General features: G+C 46.1%; 1 protein-coding gene across 1 annotated transcript in view; it reads right to left on the reverse strand.

Moving 5' to 3' along the window:
* Positions 1 to 1,891: 1,891 nt before the first annotated feature.
* The window catches only part of PAPPA2 (pappalysin 2), a gene marked incomplete at its 5' end in the record, with an annotated part of 184,615 nt that continues 167,873 nt past the window's right edge, over positions 1,892 to 18,633 (reverse strand). Inside the window, 2 exons of the mRNA XM_019528350.1 lie at positions 1,892 to 3,080; positions 8,252 to 8,350. Coding sequence (XP_019383895.1) covers positions 3,006 to 3,080; positions 8,252 to 8,350 — 174 coding nt within the window. The remainder of the gene's footprint in view (positions 3,081 to 8,251; positions 8,351 to 18,633) is intronic.

An 18,633-nucleotide genomic window follows, 5' to 3' on the forward strand; every position in this document is an offset into this window, starting at 1 on the left:
GATGGATACTGTGCAGTTACCAAAAAAAAAGATGTGACCTAGGAGAATGCAGAGAATCTCCCCTGTAACACTATAAAGGCAGTGGGTTGATGGGCCCATCAACTCTACACTTTCTAGGGCTGTTAAGCAAAGCTAATTGGAAATTCCCTTCCTCTCCCTCCTTCCCTCCATACCTGCCTTCAAAACAAAAAGGGCAAAAGCCAAAAATTCAGATTTGGAAATGCTGCTAGGGTGCTTCACAAGAGTTGCATTTTGGATGCCTCATAACCTAACTCTCCTGGTACCTGGCCAGGCTATCTCCTGTGATGTACTATTAACAGTATATTATAGGAGTCCTAGTCACAGTGAATCACTGGAAGATGTAGTTTGGCCAATCAGCCAGAGCAGAGAGGAGGATAGAGGCACTTGAATTAAGTCCCCCAGGAAGCACTGCAATGGCATTTCTAAATATTTTTTTTTTCTGGGAGGGGAAAGGAAGGACTTTTAGCAGAAAACTGTTTTGTTTTGGTTTTCAGTCAAAAGTCCCTGAAGAAAGCAGACCCCCTTTGCAAACCAAGCCCATTCAATCTTAAACCCAATTTTCCATCAAACAATAATTTGGACAGAAAATTTTCAACCAGCCCTGCTGTTACACGAAGTAACAGGCTCACTTGCCTTCCCTTGGGCCCCTGAGCCTGAGTACATGCCCTGACCCTCCCAAGTGAAGAACAGGGGAGAGTGAGAAGAAAACCAAGAACTATAATTGTCCCCATAAAATAAAAAAGCCAAGAGAGGGATTTACCTTGTAAGAAGTTCTCTTGAGATGCCTGACAAAAAGAAGCCAAAAAAATAGGAACAGGCTATCAGCATCTGAAATACCCGAATCTTCCCACAGAGTGTCACTCTCACTCCATGTGCTCCTCAGCTGAATAAGCTCCTCAACAAACAAATGGGCCTGGCTTCAATTGTGTCTTATTCCTTCAATACTGACAGATTATCCAAATGGGGCAAGCTGGGATGTCCAGATGATTCTTCAGCCCTGACCCAACAGTAGGGAGTCTCTGAGATAGGCATAATCTCTCTCTCTACTCTCCTTTTTTTCTGTCCCTTATCATTTTGTCCCCTTTCTTTGCTGTCTCCTTTCCAGCTCCTACTAGTGTCTGCAAAGTGGCTCCCAGTTGCTTTCCTGTTATACATAAAAGTAGGGCCCATCAAAATACTAGATCTGAAGAAAAATCCTAAATGTGGGGGACAATTCAGATGGGCCCTCAGAGTCCATGTTTGGCAGCTGTTTCTAGTGAGCTGACTACAGTCCCTCAGAAGGAACCTGTAATATTTGGGGCAAATGACAAACTGCCTGGTGGTTTGGCGTCTTCCTTGGCTAGCAGCTCATCTGAGCAAGTTCACTGGTGACCTACAGAAGAAAGAAGCTTAAGGGCCCCCTTGATATTCTGTGGTATGAGGTAAGGCAATTGAGGATGAGCAAAGAAGAAACCCAAGAAGAAAGAAAAGGCACCACATTTCTCCAGGGAAGTGGTTTAAGTTGGTGCAGCACCTCTCAGCATTGTGGCTCTCGAGGTCCTCTAAGACAATGGCTTTCAGCCTTTTTTCATTTGAGGACTCCTAAAAAATCCAAATGGAGGTGCAAACCTCTTTGAACTGTAAGGGTGGGTATTCTTCACATATGTTTGATTGATCATAATCATCTTTCACGGACCCCTTAGACATAGTCTGCAGACTCCCAGGGGTCTGCAGATCACAGATTGAAAACCACTACTCTAAGACCTTGTCAGCATCATCATGGAAACAGGGAGATCCCAGGATCCAAAAGCAAGTCAGAAGGAGATAAGACCATTTTTTCTTTCTGTCATTTTCTTTTTCAACCTGGGTCCCGACCAGTCAGAGGAGGAGAGAGGCAGACAGTGAAGAAAGAAATAACTGGGATGATGATGATGATGTAGCTCCAGATTGCTTATATGACAGTATTGTAGAATAGTGGGCCAGCCTTGCATATCCTGGCATGACAGCACTATTGTATGGTAAAGTAACCATAGCATAATAAAATGATGGTCAGCTGTAGTGTTTAGTGAAGGTATCAAAGAAAACTTGCATCTCAAATAATACATTAGGGCTAATCCTGAGTGAAGATAAGCACCTGCAAATGTCACTGGAGGCTAGGATTTGTAGGTGCTCAGTATCCAGGATTTGCTTCCAACTTCAGATCACTTGGGTGGCATCTCTTTCTAGAAGTAAAGACCTGTTTGCCCACTCTTTTTTCTATTTCCCGCTCCCTCCCAGGAAAATGAGATATTCCTTTCCCTCCCATTCCCGACCCTTGCTTTTTCCAATGGTTTGTATTTCACAGCAGCATGTGTGCGACAAAGGGTATTCTTTCTCAGCTTCATAAACAGCAAAAAAATATATATATATAATATATATATTTATATATAGAATTATGTTTAAATATTTGCAAAGAGATCACAACTATCTCGACCTTGCTAAAAGAAGCCTATACAGTAGAGGAAGTGAGTAGTGACAAAATTCAGAGCAGCAGCGGACACACACTCATAGGTGGCGAACCATTGATACAGTAATGTAACAAAGTGTCCGCAGCAGCTTCTCATCTGTTTTGCTCAAAGCCTGTTCCAAAGCCCGCTGAAGTCATGGAAAGCCTCCGTGTTGAGTTCACTGGGCTTTGGATCAGGCCCCTGGCTTGGGTTTCTGTTCTGAAAGGAGGTGATGGGAAGGGCAGGGGCTGTAGCTGTGTGTTGAGCCTCTTTATCCTCCCACTCTCATTTAACCATCTCCTTGCTCGTTCCTCCACTTCCATCAGTGCTCACACCGCTCCTCTCGTGTGTGCCCACAAGGCAGAGGGTATCCTGGTTGTTATTATGACCCCATCCAGTCTCTTCCTCCCAAACTTCCTCTTTCTTCTTACAAGCCCCTTTCACCCTCCTGATACTCCGGTTGTTTCCCATTGATTCCTCTTAAGCTCGCCTCGCCCACAGAGGCCACTCATGATGCTGTTACTGATTCTCTTCAGCTGCTGGGTCCCGGCAGGTACACTCATCTTGGTCACAGTCAGCAGCAAATGGGATCACCTGAAACAAGGGAATGAAGAGAGAAAATCTGCAGGATTGCCTACTGCAAATGGGTGCATAAAATCCACACTACAGTCTCTCAACTGACACCATGAGGATCAAGAGGGTAAGGCTATAAAGAACAATGGCCTTAATACATTCAGATCTGTCTTCTCAGAAGGGAAGATTCTTCAAAAGGCAGGACAGGCTAATGTTGTTGTGAGTGAACTACCAGCTGAAGGTGCAAGAGCACTCATCCAAGTATTTCTGTAGTCAACTGGAGTCTGTTCAGACTCAGTAGGGACTGGATCAGGCTTATAATTAGGCAAGGAGGGTCACCTTGACAGCCAACATAGGAGCCAGCCCAGATCAGTTAGGGCCTTTCTGTGTATTACAGCAACACACAAAGAGCCTTATTCATGTTTGGGGTCACTTGGTGAGTGCCATCCAGACAGAGCTGCATAGGGAGTGAATGAGGGTGAATCGGGGCATGTATACCAGGGCTCTTCCAAGCCCCATCAACAAAATAACCTCCACCAGTATGAGATACCATGCTCAGTAGCCTCATTAAGTTAACCACATGTTCAAAATACAGCCATATATGATGTCAGAGTGAACAACCACAGAGATGAATGGGGCAGGGAGAGGGCTTTTCTCAGTGCTATGATTTCAGGCTGTCTGCCAAAGTGGGAGGTATTACTGCACCAATTAGTTTTAAGATGTGTTTTTATGGCTTGTGGGATTTGATCAGTTTTGATTCTGTGGCAGTGGTTGGTGTGTTTGGGGTTTCTTCCCTGCTAGTTATCACATCAAGGAATAGGAAGACAGCTTGGGTGAGATGCTGCTCTGCAAAGGCAATGAAAAGGCAATTTGGACAGAGGATGGACTCTGTCTAATGTAAGCCACTGTACATGCAACTTAGGTTTAGAGTCCTAATATCCCCAGCCAAGCAGGGCATGAGATCTTGGTACAAGGATGTATCCACTGCTTCAGCTATAAGTGTTTCAAATGTCCTAACCACATCACTCCTGAGTCTCCTCCCAGTAGCAGCAGTTTGTTAGGAATTTATCCTTAATCCTGCCACCTAGACACACATTAATTTCTTGCACAAGCTGCAAAATATGAAGCCAATCCAGTAACGATGCTCCATTTCACCTAACACCAAGTAAAAGGATGATCCTGCATGGAAGGACTGCACCCAGCAGCCAGCTCTTGACTCATCTATCACCATAAAAGGTGAATGCTGACACTCATGCGCATAGAGGACTGATAGTAGTGCATGGCTCTAGCCAAGGTACAGTGCGAGCTCCTCAACAGAACTCTGCAATGCACGTCGCTCCTGTTACAGCACAGATTCCCCCCTGGCTTCCCCCCAGTTCTGCTACTGCATCTGTATCCAGACCTGCAGTCCCTGCTATCAAAGCACTGATATCCCACCCCTACCTCCCCAGGGCAACTTGACCCAGATGTGTGGGCTTGTTGACGCAGCCCAGACCTCCCCATCTTGGCCAACATGCCCCAACCAAAATGTCTGCTATAGTACTGACCCCCACCCTGACCCTTGCCCCAGCTCTGCCTTCCTATATTCCAGCACTGACCCACCTGTTCTGAGTGCCTCTATCCTGACCTGCAGTGCTGTTATTATACTACTTTTAATGCTGGGGGAAAGTATGACACCCCATCCCCTATAACCCAGCCCTGCAAAGGACTTGTATCCAGATTCTTCCAAACCTGCTCTTACAGCTTGGCCACAGTTCTGTCAATGCACTTATATGCTCAACTGTACTCCTTGCTGTTATATTACTGACCCCCCAGCTCTGCTGACCTGCCCCTATCCTGACTTTCAGCCCTGATCTATCTTGGCCTATGTTTTTTCATCCTGAACTGCAGCCCCTATCATTACATGCCTGACACTCCCTGCCCAGCCAATGCATCTCTAACAGAAAGTGACTTACACCCCTTAGGATTAAATCACTGATCACTGATTGCCTGCCCCTGCTGCCAGTGTGCCTGTGTCCTTATTTGCATCTCCTAATACTGACATCTCTGATTCAGCCAGTGCTTCTCAAACAGGACCCATGCCCCTGCTTTTGTAGTACTCGTCCCACACGCCTGCCAATTCACCTGCAGCCTGAGACGCAACCCCTGCTACAACAGCAATGATGCCAGCTCTGTCAGCATGCCCCAATTCTGATTTGCATCAGTACTAAAATACTGCTGACCACCCCCTCTGTCCCCCCACCACAAAGAAACTGAATGTGAATCTTCAGCCACCTGTGGTTGCAGCTCTGATGCCCTAGCTCTGCCAATATGCCTCTATCCTGACCTTCACTCTCTGCTGTAACAGCATGGAGTCCTCACATTGCCAGTGCAACTCTACTCTGACCTGCAGCCCACCTATTATGCCACAGATCCTCCTTGACCTGTGCCCTTCTTTCCTGACCTGCAGCCCCTGCCTATTAGAAATGACTGTTTCCCGAGCAGCCAGTACACCTCTATCCTAACCCACAATGCTGCTATTACACCAATGACCACCCCACCTCCCCCCAAATCTTAAATACTGCACCTCTAGTGAAATCTTTACCCTTGCTATTCTGGCCATGCCCCTCCAGCTGGCTAATGCACCTCTACCATGACCTGGAGCCCCTGCCAGTACAGCTCTGCCTTCCACGGCTTGGGCAAGGTGCCTCTACTATAAATAATATTCCTACCAGTACAGCATTGGCTGCCCCATCCACCTCAAACTTGACTTTTGTGTTGACAAGAACCAGCTCTGCCTATCTGTCACTATCCTTACCAGCAATATTCAAATCATAGAATCAAAGGACTGGAAGGGACCTGCAAGATCATCAAGTCCAGTCCCGTCCCCTGTCATGGGCAGGAGGTTATTGGGCTCAAACAAGCAAAACAAGGTGCTTATCCAGCCTCCTCTTGAACACCTCCAAGTGCTACGACTGCACCACCTCTGCTGGGAGTGTGTTCCAGATTCTAGTTACCCTTACAGAAGAGAAGTTTTTCCTTATGTCCAACCTAAATTTTCCCTCAATTAGCTTGTGTCCATTGGTCCTTGTCCTCCCAAGGGGTGCCTTCATGGTTCTAGACCAGTGATTATTCTTAATAGTCACAGCACCCTGGGGTGTTATAAGATCCACTTAGGGGGTGCCATCAGCACTGTTAGGTGTGCAAACTTCTACACATGATTCACAAAACAACCTCAGGGGCCATGTCCAGACAAGCACGGTTGTGTGGTGTGTGGCACTGTAAACATGTCTGTGGCACCACATACCACACATTCAGCTGTTCTTCACATTGCAAGGGTGCAGTGTGTATGGGGGCAGGGGGTTTGATATCCAGGGGTCAAAAAAACCTGCGCAAAAAAGCAGGTTAGCATATAAGGGGACAGTGTGAACCGCTCAAAAATGGAGCCTGCCCAGCTGGAGCCATGCTGCAGCTGCCAGTCAGGCTCTGAGCAGCAGGAGGACCCCAGGTAAGGCTCTGCCAGTGTTCCTCTATTCTGACCTTCACCTTCTGCTATAACAACAATGCCCCCCCCTTTCCCCCCTCCCCTCAACACAGCTTGGCTAATGCCCAGTGTTATAACACTGACTACCCCAGTTCAACCAGTGCATGCTATACTGACCCCTTCTATTACAGTACTTCCCCCCAGCTCTGTCAGTGCACCTTTACTGTGCTCTATGCTCTTTCCTATTACAGAACTACACCTGCCTCACCCCGGTTTTGCTCATGAATTTTTATCCTAACCTGCAGCGTCAGCTATTAAAGTACTGCCCTTCTAGCTCTATGCATGATATACTGGCTGTACTACTGGCCTCACCCCTGAGCTGTCAATACATGTTGCTTGGCTTGCAGTACTCCAAGTATTCTAGTCCTTGACCTTCACCTAATAGTTTGCTGCACTTTGTGGCTGAGTTAGTAGCAGGAGGGCTCTCACAGTGGAAGGAAGGAAACGCTCCCAGGGAGATCCATTGTTACTCAGAGCCATGCCTGGTTCGTTCTGCCTGACGTCATGGAAAGGTAGTGTGAGTTGGCATTTATTTGCTGCTAGTATTGTGCTCGCTCTCTGTCTCTTTCTCCCCCTGCCCCTTTCTCTCTCTTTCTCTGTTATGATCATAAAAATAAAGTGATGCCACTGATTTTTGCAATGATACTCTAAGCCAGTGGCTCTGAGGAGATGGAACCATTTGATTTGGCTCCTTTATGGAAGATTCACTATAGCTTTAAGTAACAGCTATTTCACTATTTCCCCTGCTGTCTACCCCACCCACTTTCATCCCCAGTATGACTAGGATTGTATGGATTTCATTCAGTGACACCCTTCAGTGTAACCACAGTGCTTGTTGTAAGACATCGTGGTAAAACTGAAGGTGTCTTGCTCTAATTGTTTTTCTGCAATGCCCTTTTCCTCCCAGCAAACTTGGACATTTCCAATGGGTTTTTTGTTGGGTTTTTTTGCTTTTTGTGATGAAAGGAAAGATGATTAGGTATCTGTAATAAAGGAAAGAAGAAAAGAACCAGATCCACATATTTTTGGAATGAGAAACTATCCTAAGCTTTGTTTTGCTCTTCAGTGTATTTTGGAAGTGCAAACTGGAATGCAGGAAAGGAGACTGGGTCTGGGAGAAGACAGATGCCATTGGGCTGCATACACAAAGATACCTCTGCATCATCCCACAGGCATAGTTTTCCAAGGAGTAGAACAAAGGCCAAGTTCTGCAGGCATGCTGGGAAAGTACATTAATCAGCCAGTCAGTTGCTCTAGGCTGGGTTGGTTGACAAATACCACTGCATCATTGAGATGCTGAGTCATGTAACATGGTGGCTTCTGCATCATCATCACTAGTAGCACCAAAACTCACTGTAAGAATCAAATGTTGTCATAGGGACTGATTTCTTGAATAGGATAAAGTCCCATGCATGTCAGTCGGAGCCGAGTTAAGCATTTAGTCCTATTGGCTCTGATCCACATCACACTGAGGCCAAAGGAAATATTCGTATGGTCTTCAATGAGCTTTGGAGGAAACCCTGAGGACTATGCTTCCCATTTACAGAGGTGTTTGCCTGCAGGTTCAGTTCTAAGGTGCAGCAAACCCATGGAAGCATTGGCTATCATAGGCTCTTAAAGCAGGACCCTTGGCCTGTCCCCCAGTGTCTTCTGTAAGATGTTCACTTACCTTCCTGGAGGAGAGTGTGGAAGAGCAGCAGTCACCCCCGTCATACTGGCAATATGCCCTGTTATTGATGGTGTCACACCAGCCGTCTGCTTGGAAAGGCTAGGAAGAGAAAGGATAATTGCTGAGTGAAGGCTGACTGTGGTGGCTCTGGCTCATGAGTGGAAACTCCACCTCCATTCCTTGATAAGACTTTCATGTGATCCTGTAACATTATAGGATCCAGCCTAGTGACTTGTGCTCTCACCTTTAGCACTACACTTGACCTCAGAAGACCCGACTTCCCATCTTTATCTCACCCCTCCTTCTGGGAAGTCTACCACCAACTTTAGTATACTACACATACTCTTGCAGTCCTTGCTAGGTGGGAGCAGGAGTAATGTGACCATGTGTGGCCAGTGGATGATCAGAAAGCTAGGATGGACAGTGATTATGCCATTTTTTGTTCCATCCCCTTGCAACACCCACCAAGGGGCTGACAAAATCCTTCCCCTGCCTTGTGCCTGGGCATGGAGGGGGGACCCTCTGAGAGATAATTAGAGGAATGGCAAACCTAATCCTCTGAAAGAAATCAGCCTGTTACATGGAACCTTTTAAAGAATTTTGTAAAAGGTATTAGTTTTTTGCCGAACTAGAACTGCAAAATAAAAGCCCATGGACATTCATTATAAAATAAATTAATAAATTTTGCATTCTGTTCTAGTAAAATTCCTGGATTGGAACAGGATTTTCAAAAGCATCTAGTTGATTTAAGAGTACAAGTCCCATTGACTTCCAAATCAATTAGCTCTACTAGGTCAGTGAGACCCCAAAATCAATGGGGTTTGTGCTCCTAAATCACTTAGGTACTTCTGAGACTCCCCACCTATCCTATATTGCAGTGGCATAGTTACAGCACTGTAGACTTATTACTAGAATGCAGTAGTATAATTGCACTTAAAATGTGGTTTGCACTGGTGGTTCCTCAGCTCCAAATTAGTCTTGCACTCAATACTACACAGATCACCAGGGGTTTGCATGGATGCATCCATGTCAATGCCACTAAAAAAATCACAAACAAGTCTCTGCTAAAAAAGCATAACTTACAAGGAGTGAACTTTCATCTCCAACTTCGAAATATTATCCTAAACCAACAAAACAGTTCTCTGATTGGAAATTTTACAAACATGAGACAAAATTTGCACTGTTTTGATTGTTTACATGAGTCATCCAATTAAGAAAGCAAAACAAATAATCAAGAGCAAGAATCAACCAATTAGGAATGAGAAACAAGATCCTGCGACATGCATAACTGAACGTTGCTATATGAATTCAAAATATTTGCCACATGCTGTTCAGGAACAATTTACAACCAAGAGTTATTCAGCAGAGAAATTTATGAATAAACTCCAGTTACACATAATTGTGATAGGCCCACTGGCTGTTGGCAGAGGTCTTGATGCGTGGCCAAGGAATGCATTGCAGAGAAAGAACATAAAAATGGCGATCTTATTGCCACATAAAGGGATGCTAAAATGTGGAACTGGGACCACAACTGTTGGAGCTCCCCTAATACAGAAGTGCTGGCAGATGTCACCATCCTCAACAGAGCAAGGCCCACTGGCAACAGCCCAAAAGGCCATTAGCAACTTCCTTCTGCCTACCTCTGTCAACAAGGTGATAGGAAAGCACAACAGACATGGCTCCAAAACAACTTGGATATATTTTTGTAATTACTTGGGTGTAATTTTGTCACAGTGAATCAGAACTAGGAAAGTGGGAAGCCAATGAGTCAGTGGCCTGACACCCTACTGTCACTATTGGCAACACCTACAGCCTCCAAGCAAACTCTGTGCAAATGCAAAGAAGAGACAGTCCATGACCTGAACAGCTTATGGTCTAAGCACAGGAGGCAGAAAATGTCATTCTACAGATGGTGAAGCGGGGCACAGAGAAGATAAGTGACTTGCCTATGGACATAAAAAAGTATCAGTTATATAGGAACTAAACCCAGATCTTCTAAATCCAAGTCAACTGCCTTTGTTACAAGATCTACTTGGCCTTGATACAGAACTGGCTGGGAAAAGTAGCCTTGGAGAGGCATGGCCAAAACCCTTTGTTTGATATCACCTTGCAGACCAAATATTCATTTAGGTCTGATCCTCATTCCACCCCTTGAACATGCCCAGCTTGTTTTCTAAGGGACATGGGGACTGCAGTACATAAAGTGCCTTCCAACTTTGAAGCATGGCACTGTACAAAGCTTGCACACACCCCCAAAATTTTGTCTATTAGTGAAATGCAGTTCCCTCTTTGAGAGAAGGCAAACACTACTGAATATTACTAAACAGTGGGATTTACACCTTCATTGACTCTCTCAAGCCCCTTATCAAGAGAGAGATGCATTCTCACTATTTAACAGAGAGGGGAGCTGAGGAAGAGAGGCTGAGTGACTTGCCTAGGGCCATACAGCAAGTGGCCATCAGAGGCGGGCTGGGATTGGCAGTAAGGGCTCCTGACTCAGAGTCGGAACCATATTTAGTGAGTTAGGAATTGTAGCCTATGTTTAACAGCAACACTAAACAACAGTTTAGGGCAGGAAATGAAGAATACTGTATCCAAGTGAAACTTCCAGGGGAATTAGCTAGTCAGAATGTAATTATCCAAGCTGGAATTGAACCAAGGTGCAAGGTTAATACTCCTACTCTTGTGAAAAGTGCCAGGAGATCATAGATGAGAGGTGAAGCCCTCTGTTCTCTATCCTGCCTGAGAAATGACACTTTCCCCAACCCTGTCTTAGGGCACTGACTAAAAGTAAAGAGTCCCACCTTCTGAAACCCCCTACTGCAGCACCCTAGGGTCACAAGGACTAATTCATGTGCCAGAGAGGGGGAAAGTGTTGGGTGTGAGTTTTTTGCCACATTCCATGCTGAAGTTTTTCCTTCAACTCTGCTCCATATGTCATGACTCACTGGCAAAACAAAACCCATTTCTTATTTAGTTTCCATATAATTATTGCAAAGAATTGCCCATCCCAGATGCATGGGTCTGAAATGAATTTCAGATCACTTCTTGTGTGCAGTGGCCACGGATGGGAACTGGGGAGGAGGAGGGGACAGGAAGAGGCAGGGCATAAGAAGAGGTCTTCACTTGCTGTATATACCTATTAGAAGTAATTGCTCCTCCCCCCAATCCGCCAAAACTGTAGCCCACCCTAAACAAACACAGGCTCCTATAGCAACACTTGTTAGGGAAACTTGACAGCTCATGCTCAAAATTACATTGGAAAAACAGATGACAGGAAAATAAAATATGACTAATTGGATCAAAGGCCTGAAAGAGCCAGGAGCATGGCTTGAAAACCTGTGTCTCTTACTGAAAGATGTTAAAAACGTTTGACGGGACACTGAAGATAATTCAGTCTCCATCTCCTCTGTGAACCATTTCCACTAGGTCCTTCAAGTGAGACATACAGCGAAGCTCTTTCTGGAGACACATTCTTATTGAGGGACCAGAGGCTTTCGACAAGAGTGGAAGTGCTAACCTCAAAGAATTTGGACCAAATTCCAACCAAGCTCATTACATTCTCCTTGCTTCCTGTTGTAGTCTCAGTTGGGGTGGACAGGCCAGGTCCTCAGCTGATGTAAGTCAGGATGGAGCTACTGACTTGAATGGAGCTATGCTGATTTACACCACTTGTATATCTGGCCTGCTGTTCCTTTTTACACTCTACCCTCCGCTGCTGTGTAGCATTGGTGTGTTCTGTGCAGCACCAGGTGCATCCTGCCTGAGGAGCAGCTATGCTTCACACATCTGTAGGGGTCACTGAACTTCTAAAACCCTTGAGTGACCTTGGAGCCTCCAGTATCATAGCACTAGAGGTCAGGGTGCAGTGTGTAACAAGATTTGTGCCTTCCAACTGAGGTGGCTGAATGGTCACCCCACATCCCTTCCAAGTATCTGAGCACCCCAGCATCTTAGCTGTACTTAGCGTTTCCAAAGGGGTGGGGAGGATTCATTCCCATTTTACAGATGGGGGACTGAGGTATAAAGAGGCTAAGTGACCTGCCTAAGGAAGTCTATGGCAAAGCAAGGAATCCTAACAGGTCTCCCAAGTCTCTTAGTTATTGAACAGTTGTTTCCTCATCATAGTTTCATACATGAAAGACTGGTGCCTCCCGCAACTGGGGAGGCACCCTGGCGGCGAGTGGGGACAGCCTGCAGCCACCTCCAGCAGTGTTGGGGGGGTGGGGAGAGTGGTGAGCAGGGACTGCTCACTGCCACTGGCGGCCATGTCGGCAGCAAGGAAGGCGGCGACTGCCTGCAGAAGCTGGCAGCAGCCAATCTTATGGGGGGCATGTGCCCCCCCCCCGTACCCTCTTATGCATTGCCTATGGTTTTATAGTTGTTAGGGGCTGGAAGGGACCTTACAGATCATCGGGTCCAGCCCCCTTGCACTTGGGCAGGAAAGATTGATGGAGTCACATGACCCCAACAAGATGGGTGTCAAGATGCTTTTTGAAGATTGCCAGAGTGGATGACTGTACCACCTCTGGGGGGAGCCTGTTACTTGACTTGTAAAAAAGTTTTTCTGTATATCTGCCCTGTTTTTGTACAATGGGGGGAAATCCCGTCACAGTGTCTACATGCAGGTGTTACAGTGACACATTAAGCAGCAAATGCGCAGTTAGTTTCCCCTGTAGACAGGGATAGGAGTGATTTGTCACTATACAATCTTAGCCAAAGTCAGTTCTAGAGTAAGCTGGTGGGACTCCTGTTAACTTTTATATGGGGATAAACTGAAGCTGGTTGCTTTTGCTCCTGTATCTGGTTTCAGTCATCTTAAAAAGGGAAACAGAGCAGTTTAGAGCCTCAGTTGATCATCTTATTCACCTATGAAATATAATCGTGGGCCTTATTCTTTTTACTTGGTTACAGCTGGCCAAAAACTCACTTTGCACAAGAGTAAATGGTTGCACCAGGTGTAAGGCAATGGAGAATCAGGCTCAAGAGTACAGAGATTTAGACCTATAGATAACAGAATTATGTAAATCCCTGCCAGTGGAGAACCTGGGGTGGGGGAGGCATGCACCATCTCTTTCAGTCTAGCTTTGAGCAGGAGTCTAGCTTTGACTTGCACTTGACTCTAATTTAGGATTCACTGCAAGCAAATGCAATGTTTTAAAAAGGGAGATGATAAACCCATCAGCTATGCACTGAAATATTTGATGATATTTAAAAACCTTGATGAAAACAACTTGCTTGGATTTAAGTGGTGGAAGGAGAAATGGAAACCCATGATACTGAGCTAATGCAATGGCAAATGAATGAGATGTTTACTTTAGCTGTTCTGTGCTGCAACACTGATGCAGAGCTTAAGGTGTGTCAGTTGTTGATTTGTGGTGACAGAGGACAGCCAATCAGCTCAGCTGTCTTGTCTCTCCTGCTCTTTGCCTATCTTGTATATTTAGATTATAAATTCAATGGGGCAGGGACTGTCAGTTCTGATGGCTATAAGCAGCAACAGGTACAATAGGCCTCCCAGTCATTGCAGCTCTTAGGGTCTATAATAATAATGATGACACTGGTTAAGTTTGAACATCTAAGCAGGAGAAAAGCTACAGAACAAGACCAGCCAGGAACAGAAAAATTCAAAAAACAATCGTGTGAAAAAGGAAGCCAAGAAAGGATTGTTAAAAAATCTCATGCCACTTCCCACCCCGCTCCTCTGTGTGCACATTGCCTGTTTAGATTGTACAAGTCATTGGGCAGAAGCATTTCAGAGTGTTTTGTTGCATGGTTTCATCTCATGCTCCTGGGAGAAGTTAGGGATGGAACAAGGTTTTGTGCAATACACATTTTCCACTATTCCTGCAGATTCCTCAAATCACGGCAGAACACATTGGCTGTCTTGCTCTGAGCTGGTTCCCTTTCCAAGTGAGCCAAGCCTCCTACACATCTTAGAGATGCATAAACTGCATACTCATCCTGGACCCAGACTATTTCCCACTAAGTCAATGGGGGTCTTTCCACCACCATCACCAGTAGGATTCCACCAGTTGATTCGGGGCCCAGGTAAATCCTTACCTATTACAAGAAACATGGGGGAGTAGGGAGATAAACAGGTTGGATCACACTTGAGTATGAAAAATAAATTGTAATGGTCATAAATAGCGCCGTCTTTGAAGCTGTTACAGACACGTGGGTGAATATGTTTTCTGAGGAATGTAAGTTTTGCCGTAGTGGAACAAACCTGAAATCCAGCAAGTTCCAATATTTTGCCTTTGGCGATGGCACATACCAGATGCTTCAGAGGAAGATGGAAAAAAATACATAGCGCACCTGGCCAATTATGTAATTGTACACCAGCAGGAGGGAAGCATTCTTTTCTAACTCCAGCTGACAATCAGCTTCTGGGCTGCCGAACAGAGATGGGAGCTGCATGTGATTTCTATTCTGCTCCAGCTCGAATGAGTCCACATTCCTGCTTTGGTGTGATGACTCTCCATTTACAACAGTCTAACAAAAGGCAGGATATAGGATCTCTACCAATACCTGAATGCAGCAAATCCTTTTTAAAATTCATTTGGAACCTGTGACTATTGCCAATAATATGGCTTTAACTGCAGATCAGCATAGGTATTTGTGCTTTAGCTGTGCCATTTGGGAACAGAAGGAGAAATGAGCAAGCATAGCCAAGCACAGATTCTAGTTAAAACAACTGTCAAAACACCCCTTCATCCCACCACAGCATATGCACACATACACACACACACAACCACCTTATACTGCTGCAAGCTTCACACTACAACTGATGATGCCTAGGCCCAAAATAGCAGCAGTGGAGACCAGTGCATCAGAATCAAGAAACTTGCAATGGCTAGACCTGAGATATTGGATTAGCCAGCTAAAACACTGCATCCTCTCAACAGGAGGAGGGATACTGGACCAGGCCAGGGATGACCAAGCATGTAAGACAGCATCCTTCAGTCATCACTACCATCTGCATATCCTGTGCTGCCACAGAGCAGATGGTAAGGAACCTGCCCTGAATCCAAGAACTTGATGACCCTTGCCAGAAGTAGCCCAGGTACTACATACTGCTGTAGCAGGTGAATTAGACTTGTAAGGGGAAGCAGTGTCTCCCAAGGAACTGCTGCCAGTTATCAAAGTGCCTTGCAATATGAACCAGACCTGGAGGTGAGGCAGTGAAATGAAGGCAGCAGATTCCAGGGTGCCCCTTATTCAATGTCAAACCCTTATTCAATGTCAAAAATATGCCAGTTGTTCCCATCCCTCCCTCTGCCTCCTGCATTTCAATGCACATCCCTCACTCCCTTGGACTTTTTAGCCAAGATCTTTCGAAGTGCCCAGTTATCCCAGGCTCTTCAGTTCTTGGGGGCCCAAGATCCCTGCGTACCAGGTGGCTCCTGCTGGCCTCGGGCAAAGGTTTTAGTATCAGCCCCCCCTTTGCCAGAGATAATGATAATAATAATACTAATAATAAAAAAAATCCATTTTCGGGCCCCCTTCCTGTCTGGACCCTGGGCAGCTGCCCAATTCGCCCATGCCTGTGTCCGATCCTGCTGAGTTCTCTTCCCAAGGGGTCCCCCTTTCTCTGGTTGAGGGCCTGAAAAATTAAGGCCTCCCTCCCTTTCCCCTAAACCACTAATCCCTGTAGAAAAGCTTGGCCTCCTTTCAGGCAGCACACGGGAAGGCAGTGGTGAGGCAGGAGCCAGTTACAGTAATGCTACACCACGGCGTCCCCGGGACGCGCGTGCCCCACATACACAAACACACACATATGAACTGGCAAGGCAGTGAGCCCGGCATTTCTTGGCTTCTCCTGCCTGCCCATGGAAGCTGACTGGGAATGCAGACTGTGGGAGGAAACGACAATGTTCATTGTTTGGATTAAATATTTTTCTTGGCCACCCCTCTGTTGCTGAGGGCCTTTTATTTTATTATTTTTTTCCCCCAATTCCCCCCCACCTTCTCTCTCACCCTTGCTCTCCCTCCTGAGGCACTAGTCAGGCACGCAGAGATAAAACCAGCTCTGAGAAACAGAGAGGACCCAGAGGGCAACAGTGCTGGACATAGCCCAAAACCCCTAACACGAAGCACAACTCCTCTGGCCCAATGACCCTGAGGGCTTCTCGGGACCTAGCACTTGCCACCTGAAGGGACTGTGAATACACTATATTAGGTGGCCAGGGTGAATGCAAGAAGTGAGCAAAATACATAAAACTGGCAAAAGACCCATAGGCCCATGTTTCCACAAGAGGAAAATGTGTCAGGCATGGAGGGGAGGGGGTTCTGAAAAACCTTCCCGTGTGTCCACATCCTTCTGCTAGTACTGACTCCACCTTCCTGTACAGTAGGATTCAATCCTACTAACAGCAACAGAAAGACAAGCATTTACTGCAGTGAGCTTCAAGTGAGGCCCTACAACTTCTAGCAATGTCAGGCAATGGTAGGATAATCCCTGCTTGGCTTCCCATCTGAAGTGCTGAAGTGAGGCCAGGGTAATGGGAATCTTTTGTGCATGGCCTCACGGTATTTTCATAGAGAGATGGGGGTTCGATTCCCAGCCAGCTCAGAAAACTCTTTCATGGAATGTGAAGAAAACACAGCAGGAAATAAACTCTCTCCCCCCTTCCACACTATAATCCCATCCCCATTTTCTCTGACATGGGAGTACCTGATCTTCATCTCCATTGGCCAAATCAAAAAGTCATTTCCCGGTCAGTACAAAAAAGGCTGCTGGCCCTAGATATATAACTATAGACCAATCCCCAGCAAGAGTGCCACTGACATTGCTATTAAGCCTGCCCCTTTGACACAGCTAATAGGGAGACGGAGCGTCCACTTCTTGAAACCAGTCCTTACAAATAGCATCATGGGAGAAAGAGAGGAACCCTGTACATTAGAAGCAGTAGTGGGGTGGTGCCAAAATCATGGATATTGCTGGCATACCTGATGTGAAGTCTGGGCTGGCACTGTGAACTCTGTGCATAAGAACAGCCTGTTGGGTGATACCCTGGGTAGAAAAGGAAGGTGGAAAAGGTTGCAGCTCCACTTGGGTGTGTCAGCAGAGTGAAGGGGATACTTGGAAAATGGGACCACACAACAGTGATGGGTCCCAGCTGCAAATATCTGTATCCTGATTTTAATCGAGCCTTGGCCAGAATTTGGGAGAAGCATGTTTTGTCTGAACCCAGGCTTTGACTCCAGTGTGCTTCCACTGCAAAGGTCAGCAGGTTTTACACATATCCTGTGCTGCCACAGATCCCCAAATGAGGATTCATTGTTTTGGAATGTCTCCACAGAGATGCAGATGTAATAACTGTATTCTCTCTGGCTTCCTTCGCTTTAGTGCTGTAGCCCTACCATGCAGTGCTATGGGGGAGAGAAAGTCTCCGTCACCATGACGTGATACTGCTCAAGAGCAGGATGGACGAGTGCATCACTTCAAGATGTTGGTGGGGACATGGTGTAGCAATTTGGTGGGGTATGAAGTAGGAGCCTGCTAGTGCCCCTGTATAACACATAGCCATGACAGCAGCAGTTCACCCTGATGATGAAATACAATCAAATCCACATGGGTTTTGAATGGTGGTTAGGCTGGGAGCCTTAATAGGTGGCCCCAATTTCCAGCAGGAGGCAACAGGTTGGATGTCTCCTCTGGAAAGGGGCATACAAGGAGGCCTGTGCTTATGACACAATTTTGGATAAGAATCAGCACAGTTTTCAGGCAGCAGAAGGCAAATGCAGGGCCTGAAGCTCCATACTCCTTGTGCTCCCAGTGATATCAGTGGCATCTCTGGGGATGCTGAGTATACAGGATTAGGGTTCACGTTAATGTCTGTCCCTAAATTCTGTTGTTAAGCAGAGTTGTGCTTCCCTTCACAGTGCTCCAAGAATCTTGTATGTCCCTCACTTAGTATATTGCTAGAATAGGACAAAGGGAAGCATCCCTGGACTGCCCGAGGTTTTGCAACAAAACCATCCCAACTCCTTCTGCCCTAGCCTGGCCCCTGTGCAAAGGAGAGAAGAAACCAGAATAGGAAAAGATTAGCAAGAGGAGCTTCACAAGAAGATGCCAAGCACAGGGCGGCTGGTGTTCCTGGCAACAGTCATTGCTTTCAAAGACAAGTCTCCAGGGCTCACTGCTTGTGTGCTGGTGTTGTGTGTGTGTGTGTGTGTGCATGTGTGTGTGTGTGTGTGTGTGTGTAAGGAAACACCAGAGCTTTGTACTCCAGCAGCACCAGCTTGAAATGCTGCCCTCAGCAACCTCCCTCTTGCCATGGGTTCAATCACTTGCCAAGTCCTTTGCTCTGAGTATGTTACAGGATAGAATGGGTTATGGAAAACAAGCCCTTGAAACCACAAGGGCCTCTTGACCC

The sequence above is a fragment of the Gavialis gangeticus genome, unplaced genomic scaffold (assembly GCF_001723915.1).
Source record: "Gavialis gangeticus isolate Ggan-Ray unplaced genomic scaffold, GavGan_comp1, whole genome shotgun sequence".
NCBI classification, from domain to species: Eukaryota; Metazoa; Chordata; order Crocodylia; family Gavialidae; genus Gavialis; species Gavialis gangeticus.